Source organism: Pecten maximus, chromosome 12, assembly GCF_902652985.1.
Source record: "Pecten maximus chromosome 12, xPecMax1.1, whole genome shotgun sequence".
Classification (NCBI taxonomy): domain Eukaryota; kingdom Metazoa; phylum Mollusca; class Bivalvia; order Pectinida; family Pectinidae; genus Pecten; species Pecten maximus.
The window spans coordinates 23,689,142-23,707,163 of record NC_047026.1 but is presented as its reverse complement, the minus strand read 5'-3'; the positions used below and the strand labels follow the sequence as shown (position 1 = coordinate 23,707,163).

General features: G+C 37.0%; 1 protein-coding gene across 2 annotated transcripts in view; it reads left to right on the top strand.

Annotated features, from left to right (window-relative positions):
- Window positions 1-18,022, top strand: part of LOC117339136 (tyrosine-protein kinase receptor TYRO3-like) — a 69,345-nt gene that overhangs the window by 24,481 nt on the left and 26,842 nt on the right. For both annotated transcript variants that reach the window (XM_033900549.1, XM_033900548.1), the window contains exons 3-9: window positions 1,311-1,394; window positions 1,606-1,668; window positions 3,955-4,042; window positions 8,307-8,521; window positions 8,804-8,933; window positions 9,246-9,344; window positions 13,069-13,151. In XM_033900549.1, the coding sequence (XP_033756440.1) occupies window positions 1,311-1,394; window positions 1,606-1,668; window positions 3,955-4,042; window positions 8,307-8,521; window positions 8,804-8,933; window positions 9,246-9,344; window positions 13,069-13,151 (762 nt within the window). The remainder of the gene's footprint in view (window positions 1-1,310; window positions 1,395-1,605; window positions 1,669-3,954; window positions 4,043-8,306; window positions 8,522-8,803; window positions 8,934-9,245; window positions 9,345-13,068; window positions 13,152-18,022) is intronic.

Sequence of the window (18,022 nt, the reverse complement as noted above, 5' to 3'; positions counted from 1 at the left end):
TAATCATCAATTAGTCAAACCAACCTCTCCCCATGTGGTCTTATTCTCGAACTTTCCTTCTGTGTTCGTGTCCCTAGATGCACGTCCTCACGACAGTAAATCATCGTCTCTCCTTTCAAAATATCGGGGCTATATTATCTCTACACTTCCTAGCCTCATTTCTGCTTCATATTGACTCCCCGGATAAAACTCCTCTTTTTGCCGTGACGTAAAACGTCTACTCAGACGCCGGATGTTATGGGTAATGTCCCTTGGTCGAAACAAGTGTGTTACTAAACTATGATCGTTACTGTCTTCTGCATGACGTTACGCTTTAATATAGGCAATGAAGACTGCTAATCTCGTTATAATGAGACCGGGTGGGGTACTGTACCCATGTATGTGAGATTGCACGTCCGTCAGTGGCCTCATCTGCTATTGGCAACGTTTTCATATCAAACTTGGCCCTTTTGCGAGAACATCGCAAGCAAACATTGGCATTTTAAGAATAAAGAAATAGGGAGGAATGCTCACAAAACAGAATAAACAAAATCCAGAGAACAAAAATGAGAAATATTTCAAAAAGAAAAGAAAACATCTTTCATTTTCTTAATGCATTTTTTCTTATTTTGTTATTCCTCCGACACCCATCCTCAAGGTAGTAGTTGTGGTCTTAAACGCAGACTGATCGATAAAAGCGAAATAGTCTTGCACCATGAACGGTCATAGTGTCATTATAATGATTTAAAAATAAATAAATATGGAAGTTTAAGAGTATCATGTAACGCGAGAGGCAGAGACAGTCTAATAAACAATATACCTTAAAGTGTTAATCTGCATATGGTTTATAGTTTACCAGGAATGGGTTCATCCACATTTTGGAAACAATACAAATGTGTAAATAATAATGATAAGTGATGTAAGCTGATGACATGTACAGTCTCTTCCTTTGGCCTTCCTTACCAGGGTACATGAGAAAGCAGCCCAGTTTGACACTTATAATCACAAGCGTGGTCATGGAGAAATAATCAGCTTAAGTCTGTTATTGTAATTGGTGCAAAGCCTAGTTAACTGAGGTTGAATGGAAATGTAATAATTAGAGAAAACTTATTGTCAATTGTAAATAAAACTAAACATTGTGCCCTTTAAACTTTTCCTCCATTTCCATGACTACTGGTCTTCTTTGAATTTCTCGTCAGTACAATTATGCTGAATTTATGAAAATGAATACTACGTATACAATTTAGGCGTCATAACTGCAAAATAATGTTCATTTAATGTTAAGCATTACACAAAGATCATGTCAGTCGTGTATACTATTATTTTTGCAGTATGGGGATACGAATCCATATCCTACAAGTAAACTGTACAACGTTTATACAGCGAAAGATTGCTGGAATTCCAACTGTAAACAAGTAGGTATTAATTAATTACGGCTATATGTAAATAAAAAAAAAGTGAAAACGACGTAGCTCTCTCTGAAGGCACAATATATTATGTTCAAACACTACTTGCATGCATAATTATGTATGGCTTATAGCTTTCATAAATACATTTAATATGCATTTTTTATCAATTAGCATACAGGTAATTCATTATTCATATTATCCTGTTTGCATATTTCAGTGTACAAACTCTTGTGAGGACAGTGCTAAAAGCCAAAAGAACAGAACATGTGACGATGTTTGTGTGAGTGTTAAATGCTTTATACTATACGTTTTATACAACCTTATTTATAAATCTAGTTTATACAACGCAAGTCACTGAATTCTAGATTGATATCTTGGTCGACAATTCCTATGCATGCTTCGAAATGCAAGTTCACAATGTGACGCAAATGTCTCCTTGTGTTAGTTGATATCACTGGCAATATCTGGGAAGAATACATCCCCTTCAATTAGCCTTCATAAATGGCCATTTCACGTGACAGGCTAGGAGACAGGCCAGACCTTTATCAATGTATTCTTTATTTTGTAGAGACTATCTGGTCTCCCGTGATCAATTCTAATTATTGATGTCTGACTACGTGACACAAAAACTAATGATCTTAGGCATGAATACATATATATATTTCTGGATTAAACATAGCACTGTACTTCTTCTATATGCTGACGCCAAGGACAACGAAGGGAAGTCACAACGGCATAGAATAACATGCTAGCTTCCTGTTTGTAATGGCAATCTTTTGAGTATAAAGGTTAACGTTGAAATATAATGAAAATCAGATTAGATGCTGAGCAATATGTTCAGATTCACTGTCTGTTTTAATAAAAGTTACATACAGTGCTAACGCTTATTCTTCCTAACAACTCCCTTATGATATACTCTTTAATGTATCCATAAAAAAGTATGAATTCGTTGAAACGAATTTGCTGATAAAGTTGTAGGCAAGGTATGCAAGTAGATATACTGCCAACGTATTCGGGTTTTCTTTCCGATTTTAATCCCGATATTAATGGGCAGCAGTGTACAGTAACAATGCCAAATTCTGAAAAATTAGGCACATGTTTTAGATATGTAAACATAGCCAGTTAACCCTACATATTACCTATAATAAAGAAGTAAAGTTAAGCAATTTTAATTCAGCTCTTACGGATAAGTAAACTTATTTTTCTACGTTTTTCAGACCTGTGAATACCACGGTAGCCTAAAAATTGCAAAATATCATGATATTTGACCCTAAAAGACACAATTCTCTACACAAATTTTTTTCTGAGCCCTATTTGAAATTCAGCATTTCTATCTCAAAGACATAATTAATCTTGTTTTGGCATATGTTGTACTTCTTACCTTGACTATGATGCACCATTTTTCGCTGTAGGCAAAACTAAAATTCCGGTGTAAACACACTGTCGGAAAATCCGGAAATTTGAAATCCGGAACCAGTTTATTTATTTTAGTTTCAACAATTGTGAAGCCTGTATGTACATTTCATGATGAATATACCAAATATAATGAACATTCATTTTTTTTTTTCATTTTTATGCAAATCATAATGCAGGAGTTATTCCTGGCAGTCTTTCTGTGGTCTGCTACCATAGTTCCGCTTACAACGCAAATTGCGATGTTCCTTTATTGAAATGTTTGAATTAAATTTATCTTTTTCGGACTGAATAGTTTTTATCTATGTCATTTAAAAATCTAGCTGTGGTCCCTGGAACGATTTTATAAGTTTTAATTTTCTACATGAGTTGTGGCTCTTTGTTTGAAACATTATTGTACTGCTGTATATCTTTATCTGTATTTATGGTTCCGTTATATCGTTAGCGGATATAAAATTCTGCATCTGAACATGTTTAGATAGAACAATTAGAATTTTCGTTATGTAAGGACTCGTAGATGTGGAATATATTAAGAAACAAGCCATCAAATCATATATGCAAACTGTTGAATGATCAAACATAATAAAATCTGTCTCCCATTAAATGTTCTTTCCCATTAGTTTTCCTATGTGTGTGACCGGTCGTCTGTCTGAATACAGTTTTGCCTATTCTCGAGTTCTGGTTTATCTATCTGCCGTCATTTGCTTCTGTAATGAGTCGAATACCCACCCATCTATCTGCCGTGCGGACCTTTCTAGCCGATTACGGATCCTTGAACTCCAGACTGTTATTATTAGTGAATGTTGATGCGATTGCCCTTATTGATGTTAAGCTGTTAAATGGTCTGTCTTTATATATACATGGATACTGTAGATATATCATCCTTCCTCTGTATTCTGGGGTCGCTTCTCTATGGTACTTACTCATCAGAGTTGTTAACACCACGAACCAGTAATAATTATTTACTACAAGAATGGGAATGCATCTAAAAATCTAGCATTTTATTTATTTCAAATCAGTTTCTCCTGGCATGGAATAAGTCACGGTAACTTACAACCACAAGCTTTAGTTATTTCGATTTAGATAGCAAGATTGGTGAAACATTATGAAACAAACTAATTATAAATATATGACAAATGCTTATTATTTTCAGGAATCTGCGATTGTTCCGAATGTTTGTCACCTCGCTTGTGATTTTTTCACAGTACAAAGGACAAATGCTGATAACGGAATTGTCATGGGTAATTATTCTTGCTATACTACAAAGTCTAAATATTGTATTCCACTTGTACATTATTAGCAATAAGGGAACCATTTTATATACTTCAGGCCTGAAGCAAATTTATTTTTTGTTATTATTATTTGAGTGTATTGGTTAACATGCTGTTAATAGAACGTTAAACAAATAAAACCAAATAAAACCTTACTCTCCTGACATGACATTAGATGTTCCCGATCTGGTGAACTTTTATCCATAAATCAAGTATCTCGATGTCACATCATAACATGTAAATATTAATTGAGGTATTTATATACACTATAGAGGTTCGGTTGATAGAATACTTTTTTCACCAGGGCGACAGTGGTCAGGTTCTCCACTATTAGGTTATGTGTTAATCTGAACGCCTATTTCGGCTTTATTCAGATATCCCTGCATCTTCGCTAGCCAAGGCTTCTGATTACGTTACACTCCACGAACCCTTGGCGGATATAGTCGTGTTCAAACCGTCGCGCCCTGGAATCCCAGGGCACCCAATCAAATCGCGCTTTACATTCTGGCTTGGTTTCGCAGTAAACAAAAAATGCGGCAACCAGTACAGAGCTACATTGCCGACTAGGTCATGGCATTTTACCTTAATACAAAAATCACAATCTTATGGGGAACATTTGCAGTGTTTGATCAATTCATATAAGTCATTGATCACATATCTCATCGAAATGACACCAAACCTCGATGTGTGTTTGTAAACATCACCGATGAAGTAAATCGGTAACGCTTGTTTTGATTGGTCGAAAATTTCATGCGTGAAGGGTGATAATTTCGAATCACCGCTAGAGGGCCAGAACTGACGCCTATATCTGCCAAGGGTTCGTGGAGTGTAACGTAATCAGAAGCCTTGGCTAGCGAAGATGATATCCCTGTATCTGCCAATGGTAATATATACCTCACTACGTACTTGTCCTCACATAATCCGTCGGGATTACTTGCTTGAAAAAACACACAAAACATTAGTGCTCGGAACGGACCTTCAATGATGTCCTGGTTAAGACGCTCACAAAACAGAATATATCAAATCCAAATTAATGTTATTAAAATTGCTGCATTTATAGCTAAACATTATATGGATAATGAATTTTAAATCCCAAAAGTGTTGAATATTAACGCCTACGTGCTCAGTATGTTCATTTATATGTTAATTTAAGATGGGTTTTTGCGCTCAGTTTTTGTTCCCAATAAATTGTTTTTATTTTCACGTGACAATATACTCAAACGCATAATACTCTCGAATGAGGTATAAACACGTGCAACGTGCTAATCTGTGTTTATTGTACACTAACACGTGCTTTGTGCTTTGGGAGTCACCCTAACCGGACGCGGTTTTAATTGAGAGATCGGACATTTAATTGACATATGTTAAGTCGTCACCGTCGCATTTTTGTTATGGCATTTTAAGTCAACTCTGCAAACCTATATGTATGAACTATATATCCTTGATGTTACAACCCTACACAATACAAAAGAAAACACTGTCTTCATTTCTGGAGAGCTCCTAAGAACGTCTCAGAAGGAAATACATTCTACTGGATTTTGCCTTTATTTTTAAGATGCAATTTGGGGGCATTTTTTTTTTAATTGAGAATGAATCCACAATTACGTAACGACCGTCACGTGTAAATACTGAAATTGTGCGAGTGGTAGGAATGAGAACATGTCTTATACAATATGTATTATCATTGTGTCATGTGTTGGTTTGATTTTTCCCCAAACATAGTGTTTTCTCTTCGAGTAGGCGTATGTAAGGCGGGTACCCATTAAATCCGAGATGAAGTCTTTTCTTTTTTTATTATTTATGTTGCAAGGTACATGGTAGTAACGCAAAGCGTATAACTAAGGCAAATCAAAAGAAAAAGAAATTATTTGATATTTTCACATTAACAGTAACTGAGCGTAAGTACGCAGTAACAATCTGTATGACCCTTATGTGATCAACGGTCATTAAATACTGACCAATAAGAGATGTTTAAAAATACGTTCGGTATTATTCAATGAAATATATATAGCGGAATTGATGGTGGCATTTGATAACATAATGCGTCAATTTCAAGTTTAATTCATTTCTAATATTACTAGCATTTCTATATGAGAGAGGGAGTTGTCTATCGCCATTTCTATATGAGAGAGGGCGTTGTCTGTCACCATTTCTATATAAGAGGTAGTTGTCTATCACCATTTCTATATAAGAGGGATGTCTATCGCCATTTCTATATGAGAGAGGGAGTTGTATATCGCCATTTCTATATGAGAGAGGGAGTTGTATATCGCCATTTCTATATGAGAGAGGGAGTTGTCTATCACCATTTCTATATAAGAGGGATGTCTATCCCCATTTCTATATGAGAGAGGGAGTTGTCTATCACCATTTCTATATAAGAGGGATGTCTATCCCCATTTCTATATAAGAGGGATGTCTATCGCCATTTCTATATAAGAGGGAGTTGTCTGTCACCATTTCTATATGAGAGAGGGAGTTGTCCATCACCATTTCTATATGAGAGAGGGAGTTGTCTATCGCCATTTCTATATAAGAGGGAGTTGTCTGTCACCATTTCTATATAAGAGGGATGTATATCACCATTTCTATATAAGAGGGATGTCTATCGCCATTTCTATATGAGAGAGGGAGTTGTCTATCGCCATTTCTATATGAGAGAGGGAGTTGTCTATCACCATTTCTATATAAGAGGGATGTCTATCGCCATTTCTATATGAGAGAGGGAGTTGTCTATCACCATTTCTATATAAGAGGGATGTCTATCGCCATTTCTATATGAGAGAGGGAGTTATCTATCACCATTTCTATATGAGAGAGGGAGTTGTCTATCACCATTTCTATATGAGAGAGGGAGTTGTCTATCGCCATTTCTATATAAGAGGGAGTTGTCTGTCACCATTTCTATATAAGAGGGATGTCTATCACCATTTCTATATAAGAGGGAGTTGTCTATCACCATTTCTATATAAGAGGGAGTTGTCTATCACCATTTCTATATAAGAGGGAGTTGTCTATCGCCATTTCTATATGAGAGAGGGAGTTGTCTATCACCATTTCTATATAAGAGGGATGTCTATCGCCATTTCTATATAAGAGGGAGTTGTCTATCGCCATTTCTATATGAGAGAGGGAGTTGTCTATCACCATTTCTATATGGGAGAGAGGATTATCACCATCTCGACTGTTGTCGTCGATGTCTTCTTATCCCACAACGAAGGAATATCTGCTCAACCTACATACGTTTGTCATAAGACTTGGGCGAGTTATAATGGGTAAACAGCTTTGTTCCTATAAACTTAACTATTATACGCCCGATATCTTTAAAACAATTCGTTCGAGGATTCTTCGTTTATCATGCTACCCCTAAACATATGAAGGTACCGCGATAATGGTCATGTTCGGATCCGTGTAACTTTCTTTTATAGAGGTCGATGTAAACAACGACAACATGTCTTATGCTTATAATAAGTTTATGTATGAGAATGATTAAAAATTTGAAAAGAAAAATTTTAAAAAGAAAACAGATTGATAATTACAAACTCAGAAATATGTCTCCTGTGCGATGCCATATTTGGTAACAATTATAAATCATTTACACATTTCCAAAAAGTTGTTATTAACATGGTGTAATATATATCAGTTGTTGTAAGTTCGAAACCCACTTGGGGCAGTTGACTGATACTGGCCGTGGGCCGGTGGTTTTTCTTCAGGTTTTCCGGCTTTCCTCCACGTACAAACCCTGACACGGCCTTAAATGACCATAGCAGTTAATAGGACGTTAAACTAAATAAACCAAAAATAATATAACGATACGATATGTATTGTATGGTTGAACCGTATGTTTCATGCTGCAAATATTAGGTGTATAATGTACACACACACACGGAAGTTATCTTGCGTCGTATCGACGCCTTATTATGACCTAAAAAGCACTGGAATGAAATTTATCCCTGTCAGTGTATCGTACGGTTTCGTTTTTCATATTTCAAAACATATAATGAGCAGTTGTCCGAAATGACTATCAATCATTTCTTACGATAAGATTTGTCATTGAGTTTATTTATTTATCTTAATGTGTCATTTATGTTCTTATTAAGTCATCTACAAGGAAACTGCAATAAGACAGTTACTATTCGGTTTACACTTTTTTGAAAACAGGCCATTATATATACACATACCAGTCAGTGTCAAAATATATATGAAATATAAAAATTATATAAAATATTTTCAGACGACACATCTCGGATAACAACCTTTGACCCGGCAATTGTCTGCATGTACACAGAGGACAGTAGGAAAGCAGGCAATCCTCACGTGGCAACTGTGTATCTGAGGTGGGACATGTACAAAACCGACTTAAGTGAAATGCCACAAATGCAGTTCATCATATCCCTGCAGCGCTATTCTAACACCTCTAATGAATCCCCATGGGCTTCAATAGGAAAGGTAGCATATTCTTGTTACGTTATTCATTATTTTATTGTTTGACCATACGAACGTGTACAAAGAGGCATACTAACCTATATTCAACGTTGTAGTATTTCATTAAAATATTGAGGTATTGTGCACATTTTCACAGGTAAGATAATCAGTACAATCGCGCCATTGAGTGAACATAACAACGAAAACATGTGACATTAATTCAAACTCTTTTTTTTTTTGCTCTAAATGAAAAATAATATATTACTCCATTAAACAATTATTTAGTCAAACTAAATGCTTTTTTAGACGAGCTCATCATTTCTGCCAATACGAAATTTGACGTTGAATACAACTTACCGCTTCAAAGTGACAGCTGTATCAGAGAAAGGGTTGGTAGATGATGCCAAGATGACGGAGTTTGTTACAACACTCGCTGGTAAACAACTTTCATCGCTTTATCCAGAGTGAACCTCATAACATGAAACTAGGAAATGTATCCTCTTTTTTTCTAATTACAATAGAGTAATTGTTTTCCTTTGGAATCGACCATTTATTTAATCATTCTTTAAGAAATGTGTTGGTAATTTTCATCGAAGCAATTGTTAACGGAAACAATCTAAAGAACTTTGTCAAACTTCGAGGTTTTCTCAATCGGACCTGGTTGCGGGTATTAAATTTTGTGCTTTGTGAGCGAAAAAAATCACCCGCGAATATTGTCAACTGTACAGCAACCATTATGTGTTTTCAGACAACCATATCCCGATTCCTCCGGAAAATGTAGAAATTGAAATGCAGACATACTACAAACAGGCGGTCAGTGCGAAGATCAGCTGGAGTGCTGCTAAAGGTATTGTTATGGAAATTGTTTGAGCGAAGGAACATGATGAGATTGTGTTATAGCGCGGCGCCAGCCTTCTGCCCGTCCTAAACTACTTATCACGAAACTGATTAGTTGATAAATTTGATCTGAATAATCTCGCAGAACGGGTTTTAAGTGGGGTCTTTTGGGGTTTTTTTTAAGCATTTCTGATCATGGGTATTGCGGAATGGGCTGCTGAGCTAAAACAAAATGTACAACAACCTTCATTTTTTATAATTCACATACAGTCTTTGATATGGTGCCTTAGTGATTTGGATAATGATTTCTCAAAATTAGTTTATGTACTAACAAGAGGCCCAGAGGGCCTGTATCACTCACCTGGTTTCATGAGATATGAAACAAGAATGATGCTGAAGTATATTTGTTGCTGGTATTGCTATGTCAATATATATCATAAGCATTTTATATGGGTAAATGTACATTGGTTTTATTCTAATACTGAACATTCCAAAAAGTGCATTAATCCGCGACCTCAGAGGGATGCTACCACACAAATGTGAGCGATATCCATTGCTTAGTTTCAGAGAAGAACTTGTTTAGACCAACTGACCCCTTTTGACCCTGAGCTCTGCCCCCTTGGGGGTCAGCTCCTTCCTTTATGCAATTTTGAATCCCTACCCCAATAGGATATGCTACCAGTCAAACCATTGCTTAGTTTCAGAGAATCAGTTGTTTAAATCAATTTAGCCATATTGACCCCTTTTGGCCCCACCCCTCAGCCCCCTGGCGGCCCGGGTCAACCCCAACATTTTTACAATTTTGAATCCCCACCCCATAACCATGCTACCATACAAATGTGAGTAATATCCATTGTTTAGTTTCAGAGAAGAAGTTGTTTAAACAAATTGACCAATTTTTGTCCCGCCCCTCAGGCCCCTGGGGTGTCAGCCCCACCATTTGTACAATTTTGAATTCCCTTCCCATAGGGATGCTACCCGGGAAATATGAGCGAAATCCATTGCTTAGTTTCAGAGCAGAAGTCGTTTATTTCAATTTTGCAAAACTGACCCCTTTTGCCCCGCCCCTCAGCCCCCAGGGGGGTCGGCCCCGTCATTTATACAATTTCAAATTCCTACCCAAAGGTGATGCTACCAGTAAAATATGAGATATCCATTGCTTGGTTCCAAAGAAGAAGTTAATTATATGAAAATAGCCCGATTGACCACATTTGGCCCCACCCCTCAGGCCCCTGGGGGGTCAGCCCCATCATTTGTACAATTTTGAATCCCCCACCCATAGTGATGCTACCAGGCAAATATGAGCGACAGCCTTTGCTCGGTTTCAGAGAAGAAGTCGTTTATATCTGTAAAGCCAAATTGACCCCATTCGGCCCCGCCCCTTAGGCCCTTGGGGGGTCAGCCCCATCATTTGTACAATTTTTAATCCCCACCCCATAATGATGCTACCAGGCAAATATAAGCGATAGCCATTGCTTGGTTTCAGAGAAGAAGTCGTTTATATCAATATAGCCAAATTGACCTCATTCGGCCCTCGCCCCTCAGGCCCCTTGTGGTCAGCCCCATCATTTGTACAATTTTAAATCCCCACCCCATAGTGATGCTACCAGGCAAATATGAGCGACAGCCTTTGCTCGGTTTCAGAGAAGAAGTCGTTTATATCTATATAGCCAAACTGACCACATTCGGCGCCGCCCCTCAGGCCCCTGGGGGGTCAGCCCCATCATTTGTACAATTTTAAATCCCCACCCCATAATGATGCTACCAGGCAAATATGAGCGATAGCCATTGCTTGATTTCAGAGAAGAAGTCGTTTATATCTATATAGCCAAATTGACCCCATTCGGCCCCGCCCCTCAGGCCCCTGGGGGGTCAGCCCAATCATTTGTACAATTTTGAATCCCCACCCCATAATGATGCTACCAGGCAAATATGAGCGATAGCCACTACTTGGTTTCAGAGAAGAAGTCGTTTATATCAATATAGCCAAATTGGCCACATTCGGCCCCGCCCCCAGGTCCCTGGGGGGTCAGCCACACCATTTGTACAATTTTGAATCCCCACCCCATAATGATGCTACCAGGCAAATATGAGCGATAGCCATTGCTTGGTTTCAGAGAAGAAGTCTTGTATATCAATATATCTGGATTTACCACATTTGGCCCCTCCCCTCAGGCCCCTGGGGGGTCAGCCCCTTCATTTGTACAATTTTGAATCCCCACCCCATAGTGATGCTACCTGGCAAATATGAGCGATAGCCATTGCTTGGTTTCAGAGAAGAAGTCGTTTATATCAATAGCTCCAAATTGACCCCTTTTGGCCCCACCCCAGAGGCCCCCAGGGGGTCAGCCCCATCATTTGTTCAATTATGAGTCCCCTACCCATAGGGATGCTTCTGACCAAATTTGTTCTGATTAGCGGTTATGAAGAAGAAGTCAAATAAGTCAATTGTTGACGGACGGACGGACGCCACGGTATGGCATAAGTTCACCTTGGTCCTTCGGACCAGGTGAGCTAAAAATGAAGAAATGTATACAACCATGCTAATAGAAGGGAACAACCAACCAATTGAAAAAATATATTTTTGAAACAGCCCCTGTGTATAGAACGTTGAGCCAAGGATAAAATGTCTGGCAGCCACTGATTGGCCAGTATGTTATGAAGTGAGAAAATAGATATGTAGCCTGATAGGTAACTATCAATAAGAAATGTTGATATAAAGTCCGATTGGTTTTTTTTCCCAAAAGTTCACGTAATAATAGTAAACAGGTAAACATTTAAGATTTTTGATAATTTTTACTGCGAAATTCACCTTTTTTCAAAATGGCTACCCTGGAGAAAATTTGAGCTGAAGGACCCAACTTTTTTTTTTGATTAGGTGTTATATCAGACCCTAAACTTTTGTTATAAACCATAATCGTCATATTCAATTCAAGAATTTGAATGAAATAATCCAAAACGTTAACACTAAGGTCTATGGGAAAACAATTGGTTGGTTGGTCTCTAGAACCACCATCGTCCTGATCCCTGCACATTGAAGCATTTTCAGTGGTAATTATATGGCCCCAATAATATCATGATAAATACTACCCCTGCTCTCATTGGTCCGTGCAGTCACGGTGCACGAAGCTCACAAATGCATGATTCGTAAGAGGCGACAACATTTTAAATCTTTGTTTGTATATAACCCTAGACACGGACACTGAGTCCGGTAAACGTTGGATATAAACATGCACCTACATAAGGGGATCTACTCAACGTCATATGTAAATATGATGAGATTTAAATAATTCCCGTGTTATGACTACACAACGTTATATGTAAATGTGGGTAACCCCTATAACCATATTTACATATGACGTGTAATCGTATGGTACAATATTTCGTTTTTTTTCACTGTGCTTTGCATTCGTTGGAATATCGATATTCTCTCATACTCGTGAAATGTATGTTAAATTAAACGGGAAACAATTCAATATCCTCTATTTATTTACATATGAAGTTTTGTAGTTATAGCACGCCAGTTTGATATCTAATATTTACATATTACGTTGGGTAGATATAAAACGGCAGTTTATTGAGATCTAATATTTACAACTGACGTTTTGTAGTCTTAACACGGTAACTATTGAGCTCTGCCTATGAATATGCATGTCTATTAATGATTGTACATACCACTGACGTGTTGCCGGTTTTATTTGGGGATAAATACATGTGTTTTGTTTTCAAAATAGATAAATCCTGCTTCTACAAAATATATTGGCTGCCGTCATGCAAGCAAAGTAAGATAGCAGACTTCGTTGAAGAGGAGATAAAGGTACACATACACATATAGTTTTTCGTCATTTGGATTTATTGAGTTCGATAGTTCTCATATTTTGTTACTTTCATCATGTGTGCCATATTTACCTAAAACAATATCAAGCCACTTCCATTTAATTTTGTCTTCCTTTAGGGACATTGTCAAAAACTTACCTGCTGTACACATAGTAACGTGTTGGTTGGATGTTCTCATTACTCCTTCAAACTCTCTTTAGTCTTAATCTCTACAATGAAATATGCATGCAATGCAACGGAATGCTGTTCCTTCAATCAATGACGTTACTTCGTGTAAAAACAATTTTCTGCAGATCAAGCACTGAGAAAGGCTGTCTAAGAGTCACTTTTATGGATTCTGAGACCTCTGCTTTGTTACAATATTTCAAGCATTAACATTCCCCACACATTGATGTTGAGCGTAACGTGAAGATGTGTAACGCTTACGTGACGCTTTCGGGAAAGCGAATGCTTCATACTGAGAATATATTCTTAAAGTCTCCCCTTTTATGACAAATGAGGGTTCTGTTCCCAGGTTGTGATATACCAAAGACTTAAAAAGGCATTTGCTTGCGGAGAGGTGCCTTTGTCATATGTCATTTAAATGGCTCGTCAAAGCAGCCTTTGTGTTAATTAGTTATATATATACAGGATTCGCCCTTAAAAGATATCGTTGTGATTATGGTAACGATTTTCTATGTATTATGTTGTTTTTTGGGTTTTTTTTCAAATTATCGACTTGTTGTCTAACATTTAAAAACGCTGTCTTTAATTACTGTTTAAAGCGTCAATTGGTCCTGCAATTTCAGTTCTCATTTCTCACGTAGTCACGAATAGCAGGCGCTGTGCAATAGGGCTTCCTTTCATGGCCAATTGTATCAGCAACTCGTCGTACAGTACATTTCATGTTCAAGCGTAATACTACATGCACACAACGTGACCTTGATATTACCGCTAAACAACCCCCAAACAAAAAGATAGTTATCCTTACTGATAAAGCAAAAGTGCCTTGTTTTGATATGCACTGAAAAGTGCATTGTTTTGATATGTCTGAAAGGTGCATTGTTTTGATATGTACTGAAAGATGCATTGTTTTGATATGTACTGAAAGGTGCATTGTTTTGGTATGAACTGTTCTCAATGTTGTGTGTTCAATTGTAGTAATAGTTATTGTGATATTGGTGCTCAGGTTTGAATAGGTGATGGATGTTTAGATTAAATAAGTGATAGTAATAGTAATTATGATCGCTAGAGTTCAGGTAAAAATATGTGATTGTAAGTGGGATCGCTGGCGGTCAGGTTTGAATAAGTTACAGCAAGTGCGATCACTGGTGTGAAAGTTAAAATAATACATGTAAATATGCTCGCTTGGGATATCTTTCTACTGTATCCATGATATTTCAGTATGACTGCACTTAAAACAACCTTGTTATCTGATTTTAAGATGATGTAAAGTCAAAAATAAGCAAGACGGGCCGTCAGACTATATTTAGACAGGGTTATAAGACAATGAAGACCATGACCACTACGTAGGCGTCACTATTGGTTTAATTTATTCTGTTTTCCAGACTATCACTGTACGTGTATATAAGATACGTACTTCAGGTCCGATGTTAAAAACAGAAGTAAGTCATGCTTCCTACTGTCATAATCACTACCGCACTACCTCTACATTCCCTATTCTCGTTATGACCTGTCGTTGTCAGTTATGTTTTATATTGTCTATTGAATATTTCTTGATTTTACTATAAAATTAGTGTTGTATACATAACCCAGTACAATGCAGCGTTAGTGAATCTGCTTTATTTCTGATACTTCTGGGACACTGAAGGGACTGAAAGGATCTTCCGTCCCACTTCAGCATTGTCGTCTTTCTTTTCTATTTATTCTTTCGTCTGGCGGTATTTCGAAAGTTATGTGTTGGTTTAATTATCCTTGTTTTTTGTGTGGACATTAAATTCCGATTAAATAAATGACTTAGATAAACACGTATGAGGACCCAGGCAGTTCATGTATATACAGTTAACTATACAAAAATATGAAAGGTTGAGACCAAAACATGGATACTTCTATACAGTACGCTTTTCAATGTTTTTATATGAACATGCGCCAGCACTGAATGACTAGTTGATCAAGTGTGTGTCTCGTGACAGTTTTGCTATATATCCATTATATATACTTAAATTGTTATAACAAAGCAAGTAAAGCACAGCTGTTAGCAAGATAGTAATTCGCGAGACGTCTCCTTGTAGCCGAAGAGCGAGATTCTTTACTTTCTTGTAATCTATTATTTTCGCTTCCGACCTTTGGAATGTTGCTATTCCTAGATAATTAATTGGCCAGACAGTTGACACCTGGTCCTCACAACATTGCTGATTAGTACAGCTATACTCACTTACATTTGTTCAGCCTGTGGTCTGGTGGATAGTAACTCTAATGTGATGAAAACATATATTTGATCAAAGCATGGGGAATTCTGGTAATAAAAATACAGGTCATGCTGCAAAATTGGTCTTGTCAATGATATATCATTGATGTTAAAGTATAAGTTTCTATTTTTGTGAAGCAAGAAGCAGCCTTGGCTGAATGTACAATAAACTAGGCAAAAACACGTCAGAGAAATAGGAAGCGTAAAGACAGACGATGTTTTCATTGCCGTCTTCGGTTATTCCTTTCCTCTCACTTTAAAGAATGATGACCGTACGAGATATGTATTTAATACAGTCGTAAACATACTTCTACATTCGAGGCTTTATATCACAAAATGCAGAATTAAGGTGTGTTGATTATCGTATCTTAACGTGTTAATGTCCTTATTTCCGTCACATATACATTTATCTTTTGGTTATTATAACGATCTTGTTTTTGATATTTCTCATGTCTTATTTGTGTTTGTGCGCCATTGCATACGACCGTTAATCAGTATTTGAAACAAAAACGGAAATGACACTGCGACATGTAATGACCGTTAACACTACGGTAATATGTATTCCATGCTTAGGGGGCATAAATATTTGTCAGTAAAATTTAAAAAAACAATTTTTCTTTGACACGTTGTCAGGCACAACAAATTAGATTTGTAACATTATTCTCATATATAACACTGTCCGTATCAGCAGAAACATATGTTCTGTCAACTGTCTTTAACGGCTTAGAGCAAACCGGGTTCCCAAAAAATAATAATTGTCATCCTTCAACAGAACAGGATAAACTAGAGAGATACGTTCCCCGCCTGTGTTTAATCTCGTTTCCTTTCCCGTTTTTCCTCGTTGTGTATTTTGTTGACAAAATATATATTTTTTGTTTTCATAATCAAATTAAACATAAACATGCATGAAGATAAGAGATGGGCACTATATGTAATGTGTAGATATAACACATCCGTTTTCTGTCATTAATGCCTGTCGTGTAGCTGTAGGAAAATGTCATTATTACTTTTGTTTGTGTGGTTTCCTGCGGTGATGTATGGGGCCAAATTATTCATCTATCTACATGAAGTACGTTGAAGAACCCCTTAGCTTTTAATAAATAAAAGCATTATTCTACTTTGAAAATCTCCAATGTTGGGGCACATTCTATTTTGTCATCCAGTTGTGTGTTCATTTTGAAAAAGCTTTTGCAATGTTTTTACATTTTCCGTCGAGATTCTGCTGCAGTTTTTTGGCTCTAGTGTTGTTTTTTTTGGTTTTTGTTTTTTGTTTTTTCATCGTTTCGTGAGATATTCTTCTGGAGGTATGACTGATAATAGTCCCTCAATCACTTTTCACAATCACACGATGAGATGGCTAGTATTTCAGATTTCTCTTTTCAAAGCCAAGGGATAAAATAGACTTTTTGCAATGCTCCTTATGTCAGTCCTCCTCTTCTTCTCATCCCAAACATTTAGTGCAAGATAAGGGTTTGTTTTCACTTAATATAAGATGATGTTCAAGATGTTAAATGAAAATGTTATGCCCCAATTGCTTGATCATTGTTTAAGATTTTGAAGGTCTTCCTGAAGATTTTTGTGGTCACTGTAATGACTGATTTCTCTGTTGATTAGGCATTATATGACCAAAAGATAGCAGGGGTCCAAATACAGACCCTTGGGGGTACCCCAAAATCTACTGAGACCTACTTCCAGGTACTATTCTCATCTGACGTTGTGACTTTTATGACTTTTAAGGTCATTTAAGGATGGCCTCCCGTGCGTGCGATATGCATGCGTGTGGTAAGTGTGTATATGTGTTTTGGGAGGCTGCGGTATGTTTGTATTAAGTCTCCTTGTGATAGGCCGGAACTTTTGCCGATCTACAGTGCTACCTCACTGAAGCATACTACTGAAGGCACCCAGCAGAACACCCCACCCGGTCACATTATACTGACAACGGGCGAACCAATCGTTCCACTCCTAATATGCTGAGCGCTAAACAGGAGCAGCAACTACAATGTTGTGGAGCAGTATCAAACGCTTTTGCGAAGTCGATAATGGCGAGGTTGACCTGTTCTTATGGTTAGAGTACCGACATGTAATAACAGGCTTTCAAATCTTTAAAGAGGCGTTTGAAGTTATTTAAGTATGTAGCACCTACGGGACAAGTTCTGCTTTTATAGCACAGATCAGCATAGTGCATATCAGATTTTAAACTTTAGATTTTAATTCATTAACACTTTAATGATGTTAAAACTATGACAAGTTATGTAATTCATGTGTCATCGATGTTTTGTTATCTGCATATAATTTCTCTTTACTCTAATATTTTAATTCTGCAACAAATTAATTTCTAATAACATATTTTAATGTTGCATTATTTCAATTGTTTAGTCCATGTTGGGTGTTTTTCTCTTTCCGGCTTTTTTCTGGTATCCATTAACCTTTGAAATTACCGAAAT